The sequence below is a fragment of the Calonectris borealis genome, chromosome 4 (genome assembly GCF_964195595.1).
Source record: "Calonectris borealis chromosome 4, bCalBor7.hap1.2, whole genome shotgun sequence".
NCBI lineage: Eukaryota > Metazoa > Chordata > Aves > Procellariiformes > Procellariidae > Calonectris > Calonectris borealis.
The window spans coordinates 65873560-65896470 of NC_134315.1; the positions used below are offsets into that span (position 1 = coordinate 65873560).

Sequence of the window (22911 nt, forward strand, 5' to 3'; positions counted from 1 at the left end):
CATCTTCTGTAGCTTGTTCTGTCCTGTAATCTCTCCAAGTACCAAAATATTATGGAGCGCAGATAATGATCAGATGGAGTCTTTGTCCATTCTAGTATGTGAAGCTAAATCAAATCTGTTATATCATGGACTATCTGTCTTTACTATAGATCAGGCAGTCTGTTTTGTGTGGAAGTTCTAGTTAAGAGTTCTATAAATCACCCTTGCAGATTTTTCATGTTGCTATCAAATGATACTGAAGCTTATGTCCTTTGTGGTGAGGGTCCTTTTTACACTCTGAATCCCATTTGCTTTCTTGGCTCAGAAACCATAAGCTTGGTAAGGATTTGAAGCTGGGCAGCAATAACAGGTAGATGAATCTCTTGTGAAAGAGAAATGGCATGTCTTCCCATCTAAAAGGAAAAGGACTAATAATCACATCACCTTTCAGGGCAGTTAAGACATGGAGAATATCATGGCTGTAGGACTGAATAAATTATGCGTAGCCTCTGAATTTAAGATGAATCATAAATTGGGTGTGTGTTAGAAATTTGTTCAAGGGGCAGTATAGTCAATTTAACAATTGTTAAGTTGTAAACAGCATACTGAATCATGCAGTATATAATTATATATTTTTCTGCAGTGTGGTGAACAGAGTGACAGGCTGAGGGACTCTGGTTAACTGGTCAGGTTCCGATTAACTTGTATAATTTTGGTACAAAGCCATATGTGCTGTGTCAGCTTGTGTTTTGGAGCAAGATTGTGATTTCCTAACCATAGGCATTCCAAGTCTTCAAGTGGCTTTGTCTACTAATTAATCTGGAGCTAAAACCTTCTAATTGCAGGATTTAAACTAGATGGTATAAGCTGCTCGGGAAGGTTTTGGCCTCCATAAAGAGCTCATTTGAAAAGCAAGCATCCGTGAGCAAAAAACTTCATGTTTTGTGTGGAATCTTTCAACTGACGGGTATCTCTAGACATGCTGCTAAATTAGTTGGTGATAGTTGGTCACATGGACTGTACTGTTCTCAATACTTGGTCTATACCACATCTACAGAGTTGAGTGGAGCAGATGGGTAAACAGTAGGTAAATCTTGATATGTGTTATCAGTTGCAGGAAATGGATCAACTATGGATGGTTGGATAAAGGAAGTCTGCCTTTAAAAAAAACAGTATTTATTCAATACCTGCAAGATGGTGGTGAGTAATGTGCTCAGAAACCCTACTAAGATTTAACAGAGAACATAAACAACTTGAGAGCTTGAGAAATACTGGAGTATGGAAACACCAGCAGCAGATGATTGAGAATTTTGGGAAATCCTATAATGAACCAGTAGGGAATAATATCCTTCCTATAAAGCTTGTCTTCCTTTTTCTGGGCAATGGGTCTGTTTCACAGCATGAAAGTATAAGCTGCATGTTTTCTGCGCTCTCTCAGATTTTTGTGTGCCCTGCAAATTGGTTACTGGTTGGGAGTGTGTTTGCAGAGAATATATACAACTTTAGTCTTAAATTAATTTCTGTATGTGTGAGAATGGAAGGAAGTGCAGAAATAAGGGATCTGCAATCTGAGAGGACAAATGGTCACATTAGTTGTCACAGATTCTGTGCCTGGGACAAGCAGGTGTTAGACAGAAGAAGGAATCTCCATGTTTGCACTGTGTGCATCTAACTCGGAGCTCAATTATCTTCTATATTACCCAGTTGGGGTTTTTTTCATTACCCGTTTCACTGAATACTGTTTAATATAGTTCATGTCTGGATCTTATTGATAGCTCACCTAAATTACATTACATTGACAGATTCTCAGTTACTAGTGAAAAAATGAGATGTATCCTGTTCAAGGACAACATTAGTGAATTTCCAACAGTCTGCTCCTCAGCTCAGCATCACTTCAGGAAGGGGAAACATCTTTTACATCACTTGAACAGCAGTCTCTTATGACGACAGGTGTATACACAGATGATGAATGCCATTGAAATGCTTCTCAGAAAGTGGTTCTACTCTTTAAGACTTGTTAGTGCTACACTTGCAGCACCATGCATGTAGAATGGAGAGCTGGTTTCTGGACAGATGGAGGTCTGTTACTACAGTTGCAGCCCATCTGCTAGTACCAAATCTGTTTTTACAAATGCTTACAGAATCTTACTTTAAAGCTGCCTTGGCCAAAACCTTTAATAGGCTTTAGAGACCATCTAACAAGGCTTTCAGGTAGTTGATGTTGACTTCTCGAAATAGATCGGTGGTCCTGCCCCTTTACAACTCCGTTTGTCCTTCAGGGTGTTTCTCCTGTCAGAAACTTAAAACAAAAGTGAATTTTTTTGTGTATATGAAGTATACATGCACACAAATGCACGTATACATTTTATATGGGTAGATGGTAACATAATATATGCATATGTATATGCACATATATATGTGTGGGGACACACATGCTTTCTTACATGGGCATGCACTATAAAAAGCACATCCTTCCTGAAGGCTGATGTAAAGTTCAGAGAGCCAGGTATGTAATCTCACTTGCCAGTGCTTCTCATTTCCTTAGAATCAGTCTGCCTTCATTTAAGGAGAATGTTATGAGGCAGCAGCTTATCATTTGTTGTCTTTCTAATTGCTCTATGTAGAAACAGTTGTTCCATGGACAAGTCAAATCCAGCCAGCTGTCTGTTCACATCTCTGCTATTCCTTCGGAGTGTACGTGTTTCCTGATCAGGTCTCAGTGGGGTATCATCAGATGTCTCTGTTCTGAAGAGGTAGTTCACCTGAAGTTGATTCTCACTTGGAAATGTATGAAGTTGCTTTATAAAGTTAGTCACTGATTCCCTCTGCTTAAAATTTCTTTACCAGCAGTCCTGGTTAACTTACCAGCAGTCCTGGTTAACTGGGGAGGTCCCAGACAACTGGAGGCTTGCCAATGTGACGCCCATCTACAAGAAGGGCCGGAAGGAGGATCCGGGGAACTACAGGCCGGTCAGCCTGACCTCAGTGCTGGGGAAGATTATGGAGCAGCTTGTTTTGAGGGTGCTCACGAGCCATGTCCAGGGCAACCAGGGGATCAGGCCCAGCCAGCACGGGTTCATGGAAGGCAGGTCCTGCTTGACCAACCTGATCTCCTTCTATGACCAGGTGACCCGCCTAGTGGATGAGGGAAAGGCTGTGGATGTGGTCTACCTGGACTTCAGCAAAGCCTTTGACACTGTCTCCCACAGCATTCTCCTAGAGAAACTGGCGGCTCACAGCCTAGACAGGTACACTCTTCGTTGGGTAAAACACTGGCTGGACGGCCAAGCCCAGAGAGTTGTGGTGAACGGAGTTAAATCCAGTTGGCGGCCAGTCACGAGCGGTGTTCCCCAGGGCTCTGTACTGGGGCCGGTCCTGTTCAAAATCTTCATCAATGATCTGGATGAGGGGATCGAGTGCTCCCTCAGTAAGTTTGCAGATGACACCAAGCTGGGCAGGAGTGTTGATCTGCTCGCAGGTAGGAAGGCTCTGCAGAGGGATCTGGACAGGCTGGATCGATGGGCTGAGGCCAATTGTATGAGGTTCAACAAGGCCAAGTGCCGGGTCCTGCACTTCGGCCACCACACCCCATGCAATGCTACAGGCTTGGGGAAGAGTGGCTGGAAAGCTGCCCAGAGGAAAAGGACCTCGGGGTGCTGGTTGACAGGCGGCTGAACATGAGCCGGCAGCGTGCACAGGTGGCCAAGAAGGCCAATGGCATCCTGGCCTGTATCAGAAATAGTGTGGCCAGCAGGAGTAGGGAGGTGATTGTGCCCATGTACTCGGCACTGGTGAGGCCGCACCTCGAATCCTGTGTTCAGTTTTGGGCCCCTCACTACAAGAAAGACATGGAGGTGCTGGAGTGTGTCCAGAGAAGGGCAATGAAGCTGGTGAAGATCTAGTCTTATGAGGAGCGGCTGAGGAAACTGGGACTGTTTAGTTGGGAGAAGAGGAGGCTGAGGGGAGACCTCATCGCGCTCTACAACTACCTGAAAGGAGGTTGTAGTGAGGTGGATGTTGGTCTCTTCTCCCAAGTAACAAGCGACAGGATGAGAGGAAATGGCCTCAAGTTGCACCAAGGCAGGTTTAGGTTGGACATTAGGAGAAATTTCTTTACTGAAAGAGTGGTCAGGCCTTGGAACAGGCTGCCCAGGGACGTCGTTGAGTCACCATCCCTGGAAGTATTTAAAAGACGTGTAGATGTGGTGCTTAGGGACATGGTTTATTGGGCATGGTGGTGTTGAGTTGACGGTTGGACTCGATGATCTTAGAGGTCTTTTCCAACCTTAATGATTCTATGATTCTATGATCCTTTAGCATAAATCTTTGTACAGATTTTCACACCTAACAGAAGGATAATATATCATAGTCCTTTTCAATTGTATTTTTGGGTAAAAAGTATAAATCTCATGCCCTGTACTACTATGTGTGAGTGTAGAAAGGCCCTCTGTCTTAAAGGAAAATTACTATTTTTTTTTTCTGCTACAGAAGAGTGAAGAAAATGCAGTGCTCTTTGAATAAGGCTTGATATTTGCTACTGTGCTTGAATTAGCGTTTTCTTGAACTTACAGATAAGTAGAGAAGGATCTCTCAGCTTACGCCTTGGTCCTAAAGATGCAGCTGCTCTTGTGTATACAGTTCTTGACAGCTGAAATGTAGGCCTATGTTCTGTCTTGTCTGTTTTTCAGAGTAGAAATTCAGACTTTCACAATAAGAATTAGTCATCACTTGTGTGAGTAATAGCTTTACTCCCAGACAGGTGAGTTCACAGATAAGATATCCGTGGTGTCATCTAGCTGCAGACCTCATAATGTTCTGTTCCTTATGCCATATCTCACTTCCCCACTCTCCCCGCCCCCCCCCAAAATGAACCAAAAAATCATAACTGTCTGGGCAGGCAGCACACTTTTTTTTTTGTGCTGCAAGTCCTGGGATTCTGTGGTGTTGCCTGTGTTGTAGAGCATATGCAGTCGCTTGAAGGAGTCTAAATTTCCAAGGAGTTGGGAATATTACTGTCTTGAGCATCAAAGACTCAAGAATGGTGAAAGATAGACCCTCCAGATGGATAGCACTCTCAGGCATCCTAAAGTTTGAGAACATTATATTCCCCCAGCTGTAGGGCTGCTTCAGAATTTTTCCTGACGGTTACCAGGAACTAAAACATCATTCAGGCTCACGGTTGAGGAGACTGTTGTTATTCGGGAGATGGTCCATCTCCATCAGTAATTGTTTGGACTCTCATCAGCTGTTTTCACCGTGAGTCATAAGCAGAAAAAATGTGAGTGAGGATGTAGATTGACTTAGAGCATTGGGTAAGAAAGCCATTGGACTATTTATAGCAACTGATTAGCTGAAGAGAACACTTGCTAGGTGGTAACTTCTAAATTGGTTGGTTTTTTTTTTCATTTTCATAGCAAAAAATATACGTACAAGTGCAGTTTAGTAGGAATATCCGTAGGTGGGGTGATCCATGTGGGAGTTTGTTAGCTCTCATATTGAGCTAAATGTGTACTTAAACAAAAAAATCCTTGTGTTGTAGTAGAGCAGCTTCTTGCCTGTATACACCTAAGGTAAAGCAGTGCTGGAGGAGTCAGATGCAGAGAGATGTCATTTTCAAACTTGTTCTGTTACTCGGCTAGTTTTTTGTCTGTTGTCTGATATTGTTTCCTTCCCAGGCAGGACATATGAAGTAGCTGTTAGTATGAACTGTCCTCTGGATACTAGAGGTTTATTGTGGTTGAGTACACAAGTTATGCTCCCTGCTAGCAGACCACTTTCTTGTCGTGAGTATGCAAGGGTGCTGCTTTCAAACTAAAAACACAACAGAATTGTTTCTGAAAACGATGCATTTCTCACATGAGTGCCATACATCAGATTGTTCTAACTATGGAGAAACTGTTTTGGTTCCATAGTAAAGTATCTCTTCTGTTAATTTCTTTTTCCAAAATGTCTGGTAGTCAAACGTATGAGGCTGACAAAGATTTTTTTGCTTACATCTGCCTTCTCCCACAGGGGGAAGAAATCTAAAAAACAAAGTGAACCCTGCAATTCGCCCACCATAAAAACAGCAAAAGCCATTTGTTGAAGGATTGGAGATGAATATATAGGATTAGAATCTGGGTTTGAAATAACGTATGGTGGGGTCAGTCTTCATACTTGTTAAGAGTATGTTGACTTTAACAGTGATTTACAAATATACTACAATCCTAACATTTTTCTTTACGACTAGGGTTGCTGGGTATTAAAAATTATTTTTTTCCCAATATTTTAGCATATTAACATCATGATATTTCTACACTTATCTGAAAGCCAGAAATTTTCTCAGTTAAAAAAAAAAAAAAATGAAGCTTCCTGCAGTTGACTTTATCTTTCTAATGCCGCATCCAAGAAATTTGAGGACTCTTATTCTCTTGGCGTATTGTGCTCAGTTTCACCTGATCCAGTTGTGCTGCCTTCATTTATGCTGTTTATTACATTGCTGCAAGGGGCTGTCGTACTGAGAAGAGGCATTTATAAAGCAAGGTACCATTCTCTGTTACTGAGACTGAAAGGATTAATATCTTAACAGAATCTGAAACCTTCAGTACTAGAGAATTTATCTAATGTATTAAATTTGTATCACTTCATTACCACAGGAGAGACCTTAAGCTAAGCTTAAAAACCCACTTGAGAGTAAGTTTGTCTATTAGGGAAGTTATCTGTTGAGCCATACTGGCTTAATTTGTACCCGTTAAATCAGTGAAACTTAATTATAGAGTCACTGAGTTTTTAGTCTGTGGCAATTTATGTCTTGGTGTTAAATATTTGATCATTATTCTTCTCAAACATTGGGGACTGATTATAAAGAAAATTACCTTCATAGTGATACAAAAAAGCAGTTACGCTGTACAATTGTCACTACTTACTTGATTTGCTCCTCAGAGCCTTATTGTCTTACTTGTAGATACCTTTAAAATGCGTCAGATGGCGGGAAGTAGTACTTATTGACTTAGAATAATGCGTCCTAGTGATTCCATGATATTTAAATCATGTGCATGCTACTATTTCTGCTCCTCTGACAATAACTTTCATTCCCTCTTCAGCTGTGCTAAGAGCTGCAAGTGAATAAGGACAGACTTCAGCCATGACCTTTTTATAGAATGTGAGGAATGTGTAGCTTTTGCATGCAACAATGGAATAACTGCTGGACTAAAGCTGGAGGTGCCATTCTTAGTTTCTCTCAGCATAGTCTGTCCTTGCTGTGGTGATAATGCGTGTCATCCGCATAGACCTAGCAACAGTTGTGTAGCCCAGTGTACTTCATGAAGAGCATTACGGTCACTGTGCACTGAAAAAAAACAGTATGGAAGGATGCCAAGCAAGGCATCTTCATCAAGACTGCTGCACAGTCTGGAATTTGTCTGTCATAAGTGAAGTTATATGATAGACAGCACATCACTACATCATGAAGTTATGTTGACAATAGTAAGATGTGTTTTGCTTGTGATTATTTCATGTCATTAGAAGAGTTTCATCTGTTACATGTGAATAAGGGTATTATTGGTTGATATGCTATTTGAGGAGTGTTACTATTGCCAAGCAGTTTTTTGTTTTGCAGTCCTGAAATTTCTGCTTTTCCATTTATAAAGCTTGTCTTAGTCACAGGTCCTGTGTTCCTACTTAGCAATTAAAATGAAAGTTGCAAGTATGAGAAACGCACCAAGGAGACGTGCCTCTCCGAGGTGGAGCAGATCAACAGCAAAATAAGGGAGTTGCCCAAGGATCTTACACTGACAATTAAACTAAGAGAGGGATACAAGAGTCATGCCCCGATTTATGTGGATTAAGCTTACTTTGTAGTGATAATTATATACTCTTCTGAATACAATTTTAATATCAGATGTGAAACATCAGCTACCCTGATGTATAAAAGAACATTCTACAGTTGCCTAGAAAACATGACTTTCATGATTATTATATACATTTTGGACTGGATTTACTAGTTTGCCCTACACTAAGCCTCAGATAAACAAGTTTATCTGGTTCTGGTGATAGAGAGACAGAAAAGCAAGCAAGGGAGGGAGTCAGCAATAACCCTTGCTTGTCTTCCATTGCAAGTTCAGTCCAATGCCAAAAGCTGTTTTCACCTTCCAGGAAAGAAAGCAAGCAACTTCTCAAGTAAAATAAACACTGCTTGCCCTGGAGGTGCAAGCCAAGGTTCCCAATATGTCACATTCTTCTGTCTTCCAGACATGGGAATATAAGAGTGATTTAAGGCTTTGGAAGGAGAAATGCTAGCATCTCATCTGTTACAGTGAGTGCGAGAGCATCACTGTATGCTCAAATAAAAGGCGAACAGTGCCCTATACTTCTGGGAGTGTCTCATGTTCTTTGTGTTTTATCACAAATTTGAGCTAGTTTCTCTTCCTTTACTTAGGAGGTTTGACCTCAAGCAGCAAGCTATCAGTTTGAAGAGGAGATGCAATTTTAAAGAAATTTTCTTGATATAGTTTGAGGATTGGCCCAGGAGCATGGGACTGTTTTGCTGACATTTCATCCTGTCTGCCTGCAGGAGAAAAAAAGAGGAGAACATGGAAGGAAAAATGTGAGTGGAAGAAGCTAATCTCTTCCACAGCTGGGGGGAGGAAGTTCTTGGGTGGTAATACTAATCTCTGCTGACCTCTCCAAAATGAAGGAGGAAGGAATAGTGCTTATGCAAAGATAATATTATTTTCAGGTAGCTGATTGAATGAAAAGCACCATGGAAGTGTGTTTGTTCGCAAAAACTTAGATTCACACGATTTCTGGCAGCTATTTAGAGATTTAAAAAGAGAGGGGGAAGATGGGATTTGCATCATGTGGGGCTTTTTGTCCCCTCTTTGTATCTGTCGGAGAAGTGAAAAAAGTGGTCATGGCAGAAGGGTTTGTTTCCTTATCCTTCAAGACAATAAACAAGAATAATGTGCAGTAATTAAGTTGAGAGTAGGATTCTAAAAAAAATTAAAATTCTTTAAACACAGTTGACTTGATTAGCTTGTATGTTTATTTAGATTGCGTGCTTGACTTGAATATTTGCAAATAATGCCTTATTTTGTGGACAGTGTATGCAAATTAGTCCTGCAGCTATAGGAAACCACATTTTATGTGCACACATCTAAGTACATGCGTATTTGAAAATAAAGTTTCAAAGACTACTGAAGCGCAAGCTTTCTAACTTGGCTCCAGGGTTCTGCACTTAAGCACAGTTTCAGCAACAGTATTACTGGGGATAAACTAATTGATAGATGCATTCCAGGTCTTCTTCAGGGGTGTAAGATGTGGGTCAATGTAAATAAATAGGATAGATGCCAGCATTCTGAAATTACAGGGTATGGTAATGACTCCAGATGCTTAGGTTCTGAAATGGGAGAGGCCAGACTTTCAAAACTGTTCAGGTGTAGCTCCTGTTCAGTTTCACTGGGATTTCTGCATGCTGAGTGCTTTTAGAAAGCACTTCACACTCAGTGAGTGCTGAATAAAAGTGTCAGTGCTTTGTTTTTAGGCAGCTAATCATGCCTTTAGAAAGGTGAATTTTAAGAGGTCCTTTTGGACAGAATTGTCTTGTTGAATGTGCTTCTGCTTTCAGGCATTTGTATCTAGAGGAGAGGCTGAGAAAGGGCTCTTTGCTTATCCGCTAAGAGAAAAGTGTTCCTCGGGAATTGCCACTTTTTGCCTAAGTATACCTGTGGAGCAAAAAGGCAATAATGCTCATATTCAGGACAGATAGTGTCAGCTAGCAGTGTTCTATATGGAAGAAATGAGGTGGTTTTTTCACCACAGAAAATGTATTGGATGTATATAGAGCCTTCTTGCTATCTCTTTTCTCTGTTTTAAATTTTGTTAAAGGATAAAAACGAATACCAGAGTATTTTATGTGATTATCTAGAAACTCTAACAATGTTTTTATATTCTAGATTTGTTTCACTGCTTCTAGCACATCTACAGTGTGTGACTAGAGCAGCTGCTCTCCATGTTTCTTGGCAGTGTATTCCGATGAGATATCAAATAAGTGTGAGGTATTGTAGGCATCTTAGCCGATGTTGTTAAAGCACAGCTTTTGACTTAAAGTTTTGTCTAAGTTACAACATGGGGAAAAATGCTGATGCAGAAGGTAAGGAAAAAAGCAAGGGATATGTGTTATTAAAATCAAAACGCAAAGTTGTCAAGGAATGGTTAAGTTGAAGCAGTTTAGCCTTTTGACTTTCAGTCTGGTTTTAGGAACTTTTTGACAAAATTATTGATATTATAGTCTTTATTAAACCTGGTTATAGCAATAGCTTCTTAGTATTTCAGCTGGCAAGAGTTCAATAAAATCTGGAAAGAATAGGCCATTAAACTTTTCCTAATTCTTGGTTGCCGTTGGAGACCTTCAATTTCAAATTTAAAGTGCATAAGGAAAAAAGTTGTTGGTTGGGGGAAATGAGAATTTTGAGCATTTAACTTCTGTGCTGTATACATAAATAATTAAAAAGCGAGGTGTTTTTTGAAAACTTTGCAAGTTGTAGGGGAAAAAATAGTCGTTTTGACAGTATTACTCAGTGCAAGGGGCTGCTCCTGTTGTGCTTTCCCTCTTACCTTGGACTGAGAAAGCGTCAGGCTGCTTCGTGCGCCATGTTGGCACTGCCTGGATGCTCCGTAAGTAGTGTGCTTTTAACACGGGTTGTTGGGACTGTAGAGTATAGGGGCGCGGAGGTCGCTGAGCTTGCTTTACACGGAAGAGACAGAACTAACCATCCCACTCATCAGGGAGTGTATAATCTGTCTGCCTTAGAGGGAGGAGCTGGCAGTTGGTCCTCATGAGGTAAACAGGCTTTTTAAAGGAAGTGTTTGAGATATGGGAGAGGCCTTTGGCTTAAGCAGCATTCTTTCTTGGAACTGTGCTGCCTGTATGGCTCAGGGCTGAATGGTGTGGAGGGTGAGAAATTGCACTCAGGGCTTGTTGATACAAATGATTTACACCTGAATTTACTCTCTTGTCCTGGAGCAAAAAAGAGCTGCCTCCACATGATGCAACTCCTTTCCTGTGGAAATTGTACTCCTGTATGGTCTAGGAATAAATTCTGTCCCAGAGCAAGCAACCTGAAAGTAATGTTCATGTCTATGCTTCTGCAGTGTTAACTATTTTAATTTGTCCACTGTCTTCCTACATTGTGCTGTGCTCTCTGCTGTGTGAATGTCCCTTTTTGCATGTTCTGTGGCTATGATCTTGTGTGGATTTTGAGTGTATGGGGAATCCACGCCTTCATAGTTCATGCTGAGTTCATACCACCTAGCCCTTTGACGTGCCTCCTGATCGTGACTGCACCTGGACTTCTCACCTTGTGAAGCAAGGTGCAGAAGCAGGATGCGCTTAGCTTTGTAAGCCTCCCAATTCCATCTCTAGCTAAGTGTCGGTGTGGCTTCATATTAAGATGCCATCATAATGCTGTCCTAAGGAAAAGGAAGTGAACTCATCCGTAGAAGGTGCACCTTTCAATGTTCTTTAATCTGTCCATTTTTATTACAAGGAATGAAAGGAACAGGGCACAGGATGCCAGAAAAACAGCTCTTGCTTACCTTAAATGAAGAGGAGACAGGGAGAGGACTCATTGCAAGAAAGTGGCCTGACAGGAACCTAACTCAGAGTCCATGGAGAACTCTCCAGTGCATCTAGATTTCTTCGCCAGTTAACTTGATACGCTGAAAAACACGGGGACTGCCATGAGCATCTTTGGAAGTTTGAAGCAGACTAGTTTGTACCATTAGTACAAGAGAAAATTCTTCATTTTACTTGCAGTTTTGCATTCTGTCATTTTAGGCCAATACTATTCAGCTTTCCTGAGATCCACTCACCCTCTCTCCTTGGATTAGCCCCTCTTTGCTCAGTTGAAATCAGCTAAGTTTACCCTTAAAGGAGATAACTCATCTTTACTCCGTCTTCTCTTTCCCGCATTTTACGAGGTTGCTGTTCTTAGTCTGTTGTCCCCTGTTGCTATCACCCAACTTCCTTTCTCTGAGTTCTTCGCCATAGGAGTTTAAATACACATTTTAAATGGCGATTCATTTTAATTGGAAAATAAACGTATGCACTATATAGCCACCTAACTACAATTAGAGGGCTAGGATGTGAAGATAGGCAGTCCGTATAGTTTTGATATGGTATTCTACAAAAGCTTTATATGTTTTTCTCTTACATAAATTACTTGATACTGTCATTATGTTGCAATTTATCAAAATGTTCAGGCATTACACAAACCCAAAAACTTTTGTATGTATTGAGCACTTAGCACTTCAGCTTCTGTATTCACAAAGGACCAGACACTATTGAAGGCTCCCAGAATCTAAGGAAATGGCAAATTCGGAAGAATTGTGTATTGCAAACATTATCTCCAGCATCTAAGGGGACGGCAAATTCGGAAGAATTATGTATTGCAAACATTATCATTCCTACAAATTTCTCCTTTCTCCTTGCGAAAAACATTCATCGCAAACACACTGGTGGGGAAGAAGTATGTTTTGAGCCAGGCACTTTCACTTTCGGCTTCATTCTGTTAAATTAATGGTGCCTGGCTGCTAACAGGTGGACTATACAGATGGAGAACTCTGGCCATGCATTTGCCCCCAAACACTTCACCCCAACTTGCTTCAGTCAGTTCCTCCATGACAGAGAACCATTTCATGGAAGTTTCTTTAATCTTCATAACCACTGTGTTGGCCTGCTCTTTGCTGTGACAGACAAGCACTGTAGCTTCAAGATAGTTTTGAGGAAGAAAAGTTACAGGAAAAGTTACCACAACAAAGTTACCAAAAAGTTACTGAAACAGATATGCTTCAATGAGGGTCCCACTCAAATCCCAGCTCATGCCATTTTGCATGTGGCTGTGTTTGTAATGATTGATGTTTTGTTGTACTCTGCTTGGGCTTTCAAAACCAATTTGAAATGTTTTGGGGTTAGTGTGTTGTGATTTTGTTTTTATTTGTCAAGCTACTGCTATCTGTAATATACAAGTGGATCTTGTTGCTTACACTGCTACAGCTGAGGCCTGCGTGGCTGGGTGGATATTCATACAGTTACTGTGATCAATAAATTGTTTTCTGTGGGATTCTTTTACTGTTGATGTAACATGTTTGGGAGTATGAGCAGACATGCTTATGGTCTCTGCAGTGATGTTAAACAGGAAATTGACTTATATCTGCTACAGAACAGTCCACACATATCACAGCTGAAAGGAATCGGGATTTTGCAGGATGGGGAAAAGCGGAGTAGCAGAGAAGTATTTTTGAGAGGATTTTTGTTGTTGGTGTTATGCTCAGCATAGTTCCTTTAGAATACTTAGCACAAAAAGCTTTCATTTGCAGATCATATATTTTAGTCCCTGGGAGAAGATGAGATCTTTTAATCTGAATAATTCAGTTTGATTGGTGTATTTATTTTTCTCTTTGGGGATTCAGATTTCATCTTTCTTTCAAAAGAAACCGGCAAGTGTGAAGTAATTAAAAATAACCTGTCTATGATGAAATGCAGCCAACAATATATAATTTTTCTGTAGCATAGTATAGAATTCTAGCTGAAAAGGCTCTGGGTAGTACTTCAGCAAGTATCTTCAACAGCCCATATTTTCAGTTAGAAACTGCAGGATAATCATCCTTTTATATTGGCATTATATGTGTATGAGCCTGGTTATCTGGAAGTAAAAAAACATGGAAGGCATGAAACTGCCTACTGTCGTGGTTTAACCCCAGCCAGCAACTAAACACCACACAGCCGCTCACTCACTCCCCTCACTCCAGTAGGATGGGGGAGAGAATTGGGAGGGCATAAGTAGGAAAACTCACAGGTTGAGATAAAAACAGTTTAATAATGGAAATAAAACAAAGTAGAAGAGTCATAATAACAATGATAACAACAACAATAACAGAATATACAAAGCAGGCGATGCACAATGCAGCTGCTCACCGACTGCTGACCGCATGTCACGAACGGGGCGGGGGGAGGGGACCCCCACCACCCCTAGTTTTTATACTGAGCATGACATCATATGGTATAGAATACCCCATTGACCAGCTGGGTCAACCGCCCTGGCTATGCTATGAAAAGTCTGGTGCAAGCACCACCCAGCAACAACCAAAGCATCAATGGGCCATCAACACTCCTCTCATACCAAACCCAAAACACAGCACCTCCCTCTACCAGTGGGAAGAAAGTTAACTCTGTCCCAGCCAGAACCAGGACACCTAGACAGTTGGGAAACTAAATATAGCTAGTCAGCCTGTCTTCCTTGCAAATTGTTAGATTAATATCCATGAGTGTACATCTGAGCCAGGATTGTATGCTGAAGGGAAGGCTCCAGCTGGTTGATTGCAAGGGAGGGGGAGTACTGTTAGGTCATCTAAAGCTGATATCAGTTTCTGATCTCGGGACAATATGCATTGCTTGTGCATTTCCATTTTGTGTCTTTTCTGTTTCTAGCAGCAACTTTGGAGCCTTTGAGACCTAGCAAACTTGTCACTGATGATTGACGATATACCTTAGGCTCTTACTGCAGCTCACTGCCTCAAGATTTTATTCTTTGGGCTTTGGAGAGAAGCAGAGAGAGAAGTGACTGCAGCTGCATCTCGGTCAGAAATATAAATTGGCGTGAGTGCTCAATTAGTGTGCATAGAAAGCTGAAGTAATTAAGCAGACACATGATTTATTTGCTCCTGAGCTTACCAAAATGGTGAAGCTTTGACTTTGCTAGAATATTTAGGGGTGTGTTCTTCAGTTTCCAAAATGGTTTTGGTTTCGGATAACTGAATATCATATTGTGGTATGGTGAAAATAGTTTAACTCTATGAAAAAATATTAAGGCTTGACCTCTTCTAGCTGGGGAAGGAAGTCTTTTTTTTTTTTCTGGGAATGTAATATGCAGAGTGCCACTAACAGTTTTACTTTGTTTTCTTAAATGTATGAAGAAGCTGAACAAAGGACATAACTATCAGTTCTCCAGATAGCTTGCTTGCTTGCATGTTTGCAGGTAGTGCTTCTTATTATTTGGTCATGAGATAATATAAACAGCCCTGTGAATATATATCAGAAGAAGAGCTTCCTTTCCTAACAGTAGCTTGACTGACTTAAACCTGTCAAAATAATGTTAATAGCTGATTTACATTAATAAACCTGTAACTACTAATCATTCTGTCATTTTTTTAAACAGAGCATAGCATATGGACTAATGCCAGCTTGTTGAGTTTATTGATTTAGTAGCCTACGATATTAATATGGATCATTGTGTCTTAACCCAAGTTTTTCTTCTTCATAATAGCAGATGCTCAAAGTCCTTTATCGTCACGGTGAATGTTTTGTAGTATTTATATTTGATGGGTGCTATTAATGTTAGAGAATTTTTGTGACTGAAAGTTGAACATGGGTTATTACTACTTGAGTACTACATGTAAGGAGAAAATAACTCTTATGTATTCTTAAATCAGACTGTCTCATTTCCCAGGTAACATGCATGTGTCACTGGCAGAGGCTCTGGAGGTTCGGGGCGGGCCATTGCAAGAAGAAGAAATATGGGCTATTTTGAATCAAAGTGCAGAGAGCCTTCAAGAACTATTTAGAAAAGGTAAGCATTTTTAAAGACTTATATATACAGAACTGGAAACATCTTGGTTATGTTTAGGTGTCATATAAGTAAACTCCCTAGTTTTGCCTAGGCTCTAAACCCAAATAATAACTTGCTCCTAGGTTATCTTTGGGTAAAGTGCCAGCTGCACCCCAGCCCAAAGGATGTTTTCAACGTGTTCTGTCAGGACCCGTGGCACATTCAGTTTCTGTGGTGACAACTTCACTTTGGTACGAAGCTACCACAGAGTCTTTGCGTTATTTTAGACTCATTGAAATGAGATGGAAACATAGAAAAAATGATAAATAAGTCTTAGATCGTTGGAGCACTTTGGTCCTGAAGGGGACATAGAAATGGGTGCAGTACAGTATAGTGCAGTCATGACCAGTCTGCTCTGAAGAGATTTAGTCTCAAGTGAGGCAAAGGTGAGCCACTGAAAACTTGACCACGGGGCTAGGTATCATTCCCCAGAATGCAATTAGCAAGACATATATAACTACTGAGAGGAATGTGGTGGCTTGTTGTACTTTAAAGTAAGTATCTCTTCTTCTCCATTCCCCCAACTTAGTAGGTTCTAAGTTGAGCATCTGCAATACTGCTAATAATTATATGTTTTAGCACTAAGTCTAAGTATGGAACCCTTCCTCTTCCTTGTGTTTTCCTTTCTTTTCTTTAAAATCTGCAAATCCTTAAGCCCCTTCCCCCCCTTTTTTGCTTTTTATAGCAATAAAAGCTTAACTCAAATATTGAACTTCGGTGACATCTTTAACCTGGCCTCATTAGAGTATATGTTCCCATGATGCATTTTAGTATTTCAGCAACTTTATGGGGGTCATCTCATATCTAAGCATGCATATGTAAGCTTATTCAGTTTTATTCAGGAAAAATCAAAAGCTCACACTTTTGTGTCAGAAAATAGCCATTGTTCTGCCACATTACTGTGCAAGGAGCACATCTTCACTATTGAGGGCAAAATCTATTGTACTTTTTGCATGTGTTTGGCTTACAATTTCATCAAGATTCAACGTTTAAGTTGTTTTGGGTTTGTTTTGGTTTTTTTTTTTTGTAATAAGATTTGGTTTAAACAATCAATCAATTCATACACTAGGTCTGTCTCGTACGTTGCACAATCTCTGAAAGTGGTCTCTGTTGGATACTTCACAAAGACTCCAAAGAAGGCAGATGTGGGCAGAAACTGCCATACGGCCTTTGTTTTCTGATCAAGCTTGACTTAGCATTATAAATATGAAATTTTATCAATTTCTCCAAAATATTTTTTGGTAGGCAAATTATGGGTAGTTTTGATATCCCACAAATTTCCCTTGTCCCCTTTTCCATTGAGCTCACAGCCCATGCATGGTAAGAAGTGTTCCCTATTAGGAATGCTGAGTTTATTGTTGCAGTTTGACCAACTGTCCTGTCCCTCTGCTTCTTGTATTACAAGAAGGGGAAAGCTGGCATCCTCTCTCTCTCTTTGTTGTTTCTCAGAGAGAATCAGAGGAATTATTTTTTTTAAGAGGGCAGGTTGTTGAGACCAAGTGAGACCTTGACTAAAGAGAGATCTTGAATTATTAGAAGTTTACTCTTGTACTCTTTACAGGAATCAACACATTGAGCTCCATTTTGAAATCCACCTGAAAGATTACAGTAGCATGAGTACACAGTAGTGAAACCACTTAAGACATTATCCTAGGTCTAAATTATTTTCAAGAAGGAAGTCTCCACTGAAAATAAGAGCTCACCCTTTCTTGGCCTAAGAGTAGTGCAGAAAAGAGTTATTGTAATTACTATGAAGACTGCATGAAAGCATTGAGAATGAGAACACAGTCAGCCCTTCCTTCAGAGGGACAAGTTCTGAAAGATGAGAACACAAAATGGAAATCTGCCCCAGGACTTCTGGTATGTGCTTTTAAGGTAGGGAAATGTTTGCCAGCCAAGACTGGCTAAGGTGGCAGAAGCTTCTGGTCTTACTTCCTATCAGAGCAAAACACAAATTCAGATAAAATCAGTGCCAGAAGAATCTGTCTCTTCTTGGAGATGAAGCTGTTTTATTGAGTTGTTTTTCTGCTAGTTCAGCAAACTATTTTCAGTTGCATGCTATTAATTAACCTGGGATATAGCCCTGTGGTAAAATGCACTTCAAGAGACACCCAAATGAAAGAGCTTTACTATGTAGCTAAGGTTGACAAAGGCAATCTAATTCCTCCCAGCAAGATTAGGATAACCAGACAGTCTTTAATGAAGATTTGGCTTCACTAAGGAAATGATCTAGAAACCTTTTTTGGTCATTTTGAATATCAGTTTCTGTGCTGGCTTGTTGCAGAGATGCAGGAAGAGAAGGCAGAGGCTCCTGTAGGTTTGTCTGACTCAATTTTGTTCTTTATTTGTGGAGGACTTGTAGCAAATGGGATCCTAGAGAAATTCTGTTTTCCTTGGTCAAATTTCAGACCTAACATACGGCATGGAAGAGCTGTTCTATGACAGAGAGTGAGTTTCCAAAATTTTTCAGAACTGACCAATTGCTCCTGGGCAGATGGGAATGAGGCAAGCTTTTAGTTTCTGCAAGTTCACAGCATGCTCAGCTCTGACCAGTCTCAGAGGTGCTCTTTTCTTCCTCCTTGTAGAGCTCTGGAGTCCCTGAACATGTTGTTCTGTAACAAAATCTAAGCTTTGATGAGCGTTTTCTATATTAAGTTTCTTTTAAAAAATAAAATAAGGCATACTGTTCAACAGTCTATGGTCCAGCTGTTTTGAAGATAAAAAGGCCGTGGAAATCATCAACTCTTAAATTGCCGTCTGTTGGCAACCTCCCCACACCAGCCCAGCAATCACACACTCTTAAAGGAATTACCAGCCCAAGTAACCATTTATTTATTTATGTAATCCTGGTAGAGTTTTGGTAGTCTGTTTGAAGCTGAGAATCCTTGCTATTATTCCATCAAATGAGAACGTGTTCTTCAATTAATTTGTTACTTAAACTAGTTCAGGAAATAAGGGAAAAATGTACAAAACAAGCTTCTGTGACAGATTTGATGAATTCTTGATTTATAAAGTTCTGCATGTCTTTTAGTGAGTCCATCTTCTTATCCATCAAAGCACTGAATGAAAGAAGCATAGAATGAAAATCCATGTCTTAACAAATACTTTACAAATTGATTTCAATCATTGTAAGCAATGAAAGATTAGATTGAAATGCTCAGTTGCTGATCACTGATTTAGAAGATCAACTCTGGTAGCTGTCTTGTCAGCATATTATAAGCTGTTAAATGGAGGAGAAAGACAATCTAGTACTCAGTTGCAGATCTGACATCAGTTGTACTAGTGACGTTGAGATTAATCTGGAGATTTGAAAAGGCCGATACCAGACCTGCCCTTTTCTTACATCTGTTTAATTATCTGCAATAACTATTTTGTTGTTGAAAGGGTGTATCAGCTGTTTCAGACATGCTGTATCTTGTACTCAGTACTCCATGAGGTCAAAGGAACAGGTCTTTGAAGTATCTCAAATGTGAGCATGTAAGTGTGAGGAGAATACTGTGCTCTCTGCTGCTGAGAATTATAAACTAGGCGTCCCTCTAATTTGATAGATTTAACTGGAAAAGATTTATCAGAACTTGAAAGTAGGAAAGACTTCCTGTGTCACTTAGGCCGCTCCTATGCTAAAGTGTGTATTGTGGATTCTGAAAATAGCTGGACCTTATGTTTCAAGACATGTGTTTCAAGGGTGGGGGAAGAGAAGGGGAAAAAAGAGTGTCTGATAATAGAAACGAGTGTCTGATAATAGAAAGGCAGGTTGAGCAAAGAAAGAGAGGCCTTACAAATTGTCTGTCTTGCAAATTTGTATATGGGAAATGATTTATGTAAAGAAAAGTGATACCATCTGAAAGTGGATGTGAAGAAGGACAATTGTGGTTTTTGGGAACCTGTAGATCTTGTCGACAGCCATAGTATTGCAACTGCTTAGCTCGGGTAAGTATAATGAAAAGAAGAAAGGCGAAATGTGAAATGTGTTGGTGGAAAATGGTGGTGGGTCCCAAGTAGTCATAGACCTAGTTGCGATGGAGGGGGAAATGGATTGTTATGGTTGACGAGAGGGAAAACGCAATGGAGGGAGGTGGAAATTCCAGCCACTCCTTGCTGGCAGGTGTTAAATGATTGTTTTTTCCCATTACCAATAACTGTTGAGGAAGGATTTTTTTTCACCTTCTGGTAACATTGATCTTTTGGTTGCTGAGAAGGAAAGAGATCAGGCGATCAGGTTTTTGCAGTTCTTTGGCGATTTTTTTTTTTTTTTTTAAACCCCTCCTTCCCTCCCCAAGTGAGGCTTGGTTACTACTTACACTCTTTCCAGAACTTTCTACTGCATGTGGTCAAGGTAACAAAGTATAGTGTGGTGGTATGTTGACTGGGGAGCATCTCAGGAACAACATGGGTGATCTCAGAAACTAATTGTTCACCCTGTTTCTTGCCCCAGTATTCTCAGGAAAGAGTAAATTCCAGTCTGCCTCTTGGTGTTTCTCCCTGTGCTGCTGGTTTCCAAGTGGTTCAGTATCACATCAGACCTCTGCTCAGTCCCATCCCTTTGTGCCCAAGGGAGAGGAAGCAGAAGCACTGCAACGCCGCTCCCCCTGCACACCAGGCACGCAGGGACACGCTGCACCAGCTCAAAGGAGTATAGGACTTTCAGCGTAAGTGGTCCCTTGTGCTGGTGTAACCCTGGCCTGTTTAGGGACGCATCGGTGATCTGCCTGCCTCCAGCCTGGCCTAAGCATAAAAATCTTCAGGTTCCTTTGCACTAGGAGAAATCTTACTTGTTGCAGTGAGGGCTATAGAGCAAAGCAAAGAGAAAGATGAGATGAGTGTTGAAAACCTTGTGTATGTTTTTGGGTTGTGCTTTTTTAAGGTGTTTCTTTTGTGTCCTGAAAGAGCTGAAATGTACAACACTTCTGACCATTTTTGCTAATGGCTATGGCCGAAGAGAGAAGTAGGAAAAAAACAAAACTGAAGGAGCTTGAATTGTGTATGTAGTTTGGGAATTCAAAATTACCTGCCATCAAGATTGTAAAATGGATCCATTTTAAATTTCTACCTGAACTTACCGTCTCTTGTTATGTGGTGTGTCTTTGGCTGCTTGTATCCTGCTAAACCATATAAAGGACTGTTTTAAAAGGCTTTCATTTGTTTGGGAGATGCTATGTAGCTGAAGATTATTTCAGTTTTTACTGCATTTAAAACCAGTTCACTCACTTTAAGTAAGACCACACTATTTATCTCTGTCTTGGCACTGCTTGAAAAACTGTGCTCTCACAAGTGTTTTGTTACCAAGTTGCATAGTTCTGGAGTTAACTCAGAAGGCTGGCAGCTCTAGCCCATTTGAAAGCCTCGTGGATAGAAAATTGACCAGGAGCCATATCCTGGATTCCAATGCTTTTAGAAAGAGGGGTTTGAATGTCTCTTTTTTTGTCATTTTCCCCTGTATTTTGGGGAGTATGTTTCCCTTACTGCTCTTGTAAATTCTTCTGAAAGCCTAAACAGAAGATGACATGAATATTGTGAGTGGAAACTAGCTTCTGTTGTTTTCCTATGGTCCCTGGCTATTTGATGCGTTGCATCTTTGTTACTTTTTTTCCCCCATGGTACAAACATGTGAAAGGGTAAGAGTAGAGTTACTTAAAAATATTTTTCTTAGGTTAAATTTGCATAGTAGGAGCTTTGAGACAGTTATTTTGATTTGCGATGCATGCCTTAAGGAAGCAAATGGAGAATGAGTTATTTTATTCTCATCCTTTGTAACAGTCGATTAGATTCCCAAAGTTGTGATGTAGGCAGTATGATCTGCTATATTAGTTAAAAGCTACTGAAAGAGGAAGCTAAGAAAATGTCAGCAAAATGAGCTTGGCAGAATCAGCCCTTTTTCTAAACTTAAAATTAATCACATTTATTGTGCATACCTTCAGATTATGAGGATTGTGGAGTGTGGATGGAAGTATTTCAAGTGGATCAATAAATTCAGCCCCTACATCAGTAGGGGCTCCAAAGTTTTTTTTAAATTAATATTGGGAAGACTTTAGGCTAAATGTGGGGTTTTTTATTGTTCTTAAAACTAAATCATGTTTCCATCTCATTAACTCTTGCTTCTGTAGTATGTTTCAGAATATGAAGAGTTCATATGTATTTAAAGTCTTTGTCATACAAAATGTTAAGTTAAGAGTAAAGCCTCCACGTTACTTAAGGTTCCTGAGTTGGGGCTTTTAAGCAGAAATCTTGTAATATTTTAAATTTTTTTTTTTTTTAATATCAGTGGTGTATATATACACAGAACTATTAAAAAATCCAGTAGTTACCTGCAGGGTTATTTTTGGAAGCTGATGGCCAACTAAAGGTCTTCTTTCTAACAATGCTTTGCTATATAATGTAATATTTTTTTATGTACGTATAATAGGAAGGGTCTTTCCATCTTTACATTTCTTTTGTTTAGCATCTGAACTTAACTGCCACAACAGAGAACAGCAGTTGTTCTGTTCTGTTTTAGAGGAAGTGGGGTTAGAGGTATAGTGTAAAATGTCATCTCTTGGGGCTGGGAGTAACAGATAATGTTATTTTCATTCTTAATTAAAATTTTATTTATATCAGTTGATTGAAGTCAATTTCCACTACTTTTGCCATACATGGTGTTTAAAGTTCTTGCTGGGAGAGTTTTCTTCAGCTCATCTTATTTTTAAATTTATGTATTTGATGGCTTTTTCACAATATGAGATATTTCTAAACTCTGGTTTTGAAGTTGGCCATGCTAAGAGAAGGTGTCTGTAGAGGTAATGTTGTTTGCTTCATGCCAAGTGTCTTGCTACACACTGCAGTGAAACCATGCTCTTGGACATGATTGCTTATTTTTTACTGTGTCAAGCAGATATTTTGTTGTGGCCATTAAAGAGAGTGATTCCAGGCTTAAATCTTCTTGTAGCCAGGGGTCGATTGGATTGCTGTAGGGAAGAGGGAAAATGTGTACTGCAGTGTAAGGATTGGTAGTTAATGTCTGCACGAAATTCGCTTGACCAAATTTATACGATGTTGTTCAAGTAGCAAATTGCAAATGCAATTCTTTGGGGGCTGGTTGGATTTTATTTTTTAGTAATACCTTGATAAATTCAATATTTGGAAGTATTTGAATTCACACTGCAGGAGGTCTAGCAACAGAAAGATACTTGTACAGCTTGTTAGTTGAGCCATATGTTTTATTTAGTTTAGCTTATATTGACATTGGTAGGTTCAAGTAACATATATTGCTTTGTCCCTTGCGATTTTACTTGCTGAATAGGATAGGAAAAGC

The 22911-nt window shown here is 40.0% G+C and overlaps 1 protein-coding gene across 1 annotated transcript in view; it reads left to right on the forward strand.

Moving 5' to 3' along the window:
* Nucleotides 1-15469: 15469 nt before the first annotated feature.
* Nucleotides 15470-22911, forward strand: part of PTPN13 (protein tyrosine phosphatase non-receptor type 13) — a 99103-nt gene continuing 91661 nt past the window's right edge. The window contains exon 1 of the mRNA XM_075149926.1: nt 15470-15584. Within this exon, the coding sequence (XP_075006027.1) occupies nt 15470-15584 (115 nt within the window). The remainder of the gene's footprint in view (nt 15585-22911) is intronic.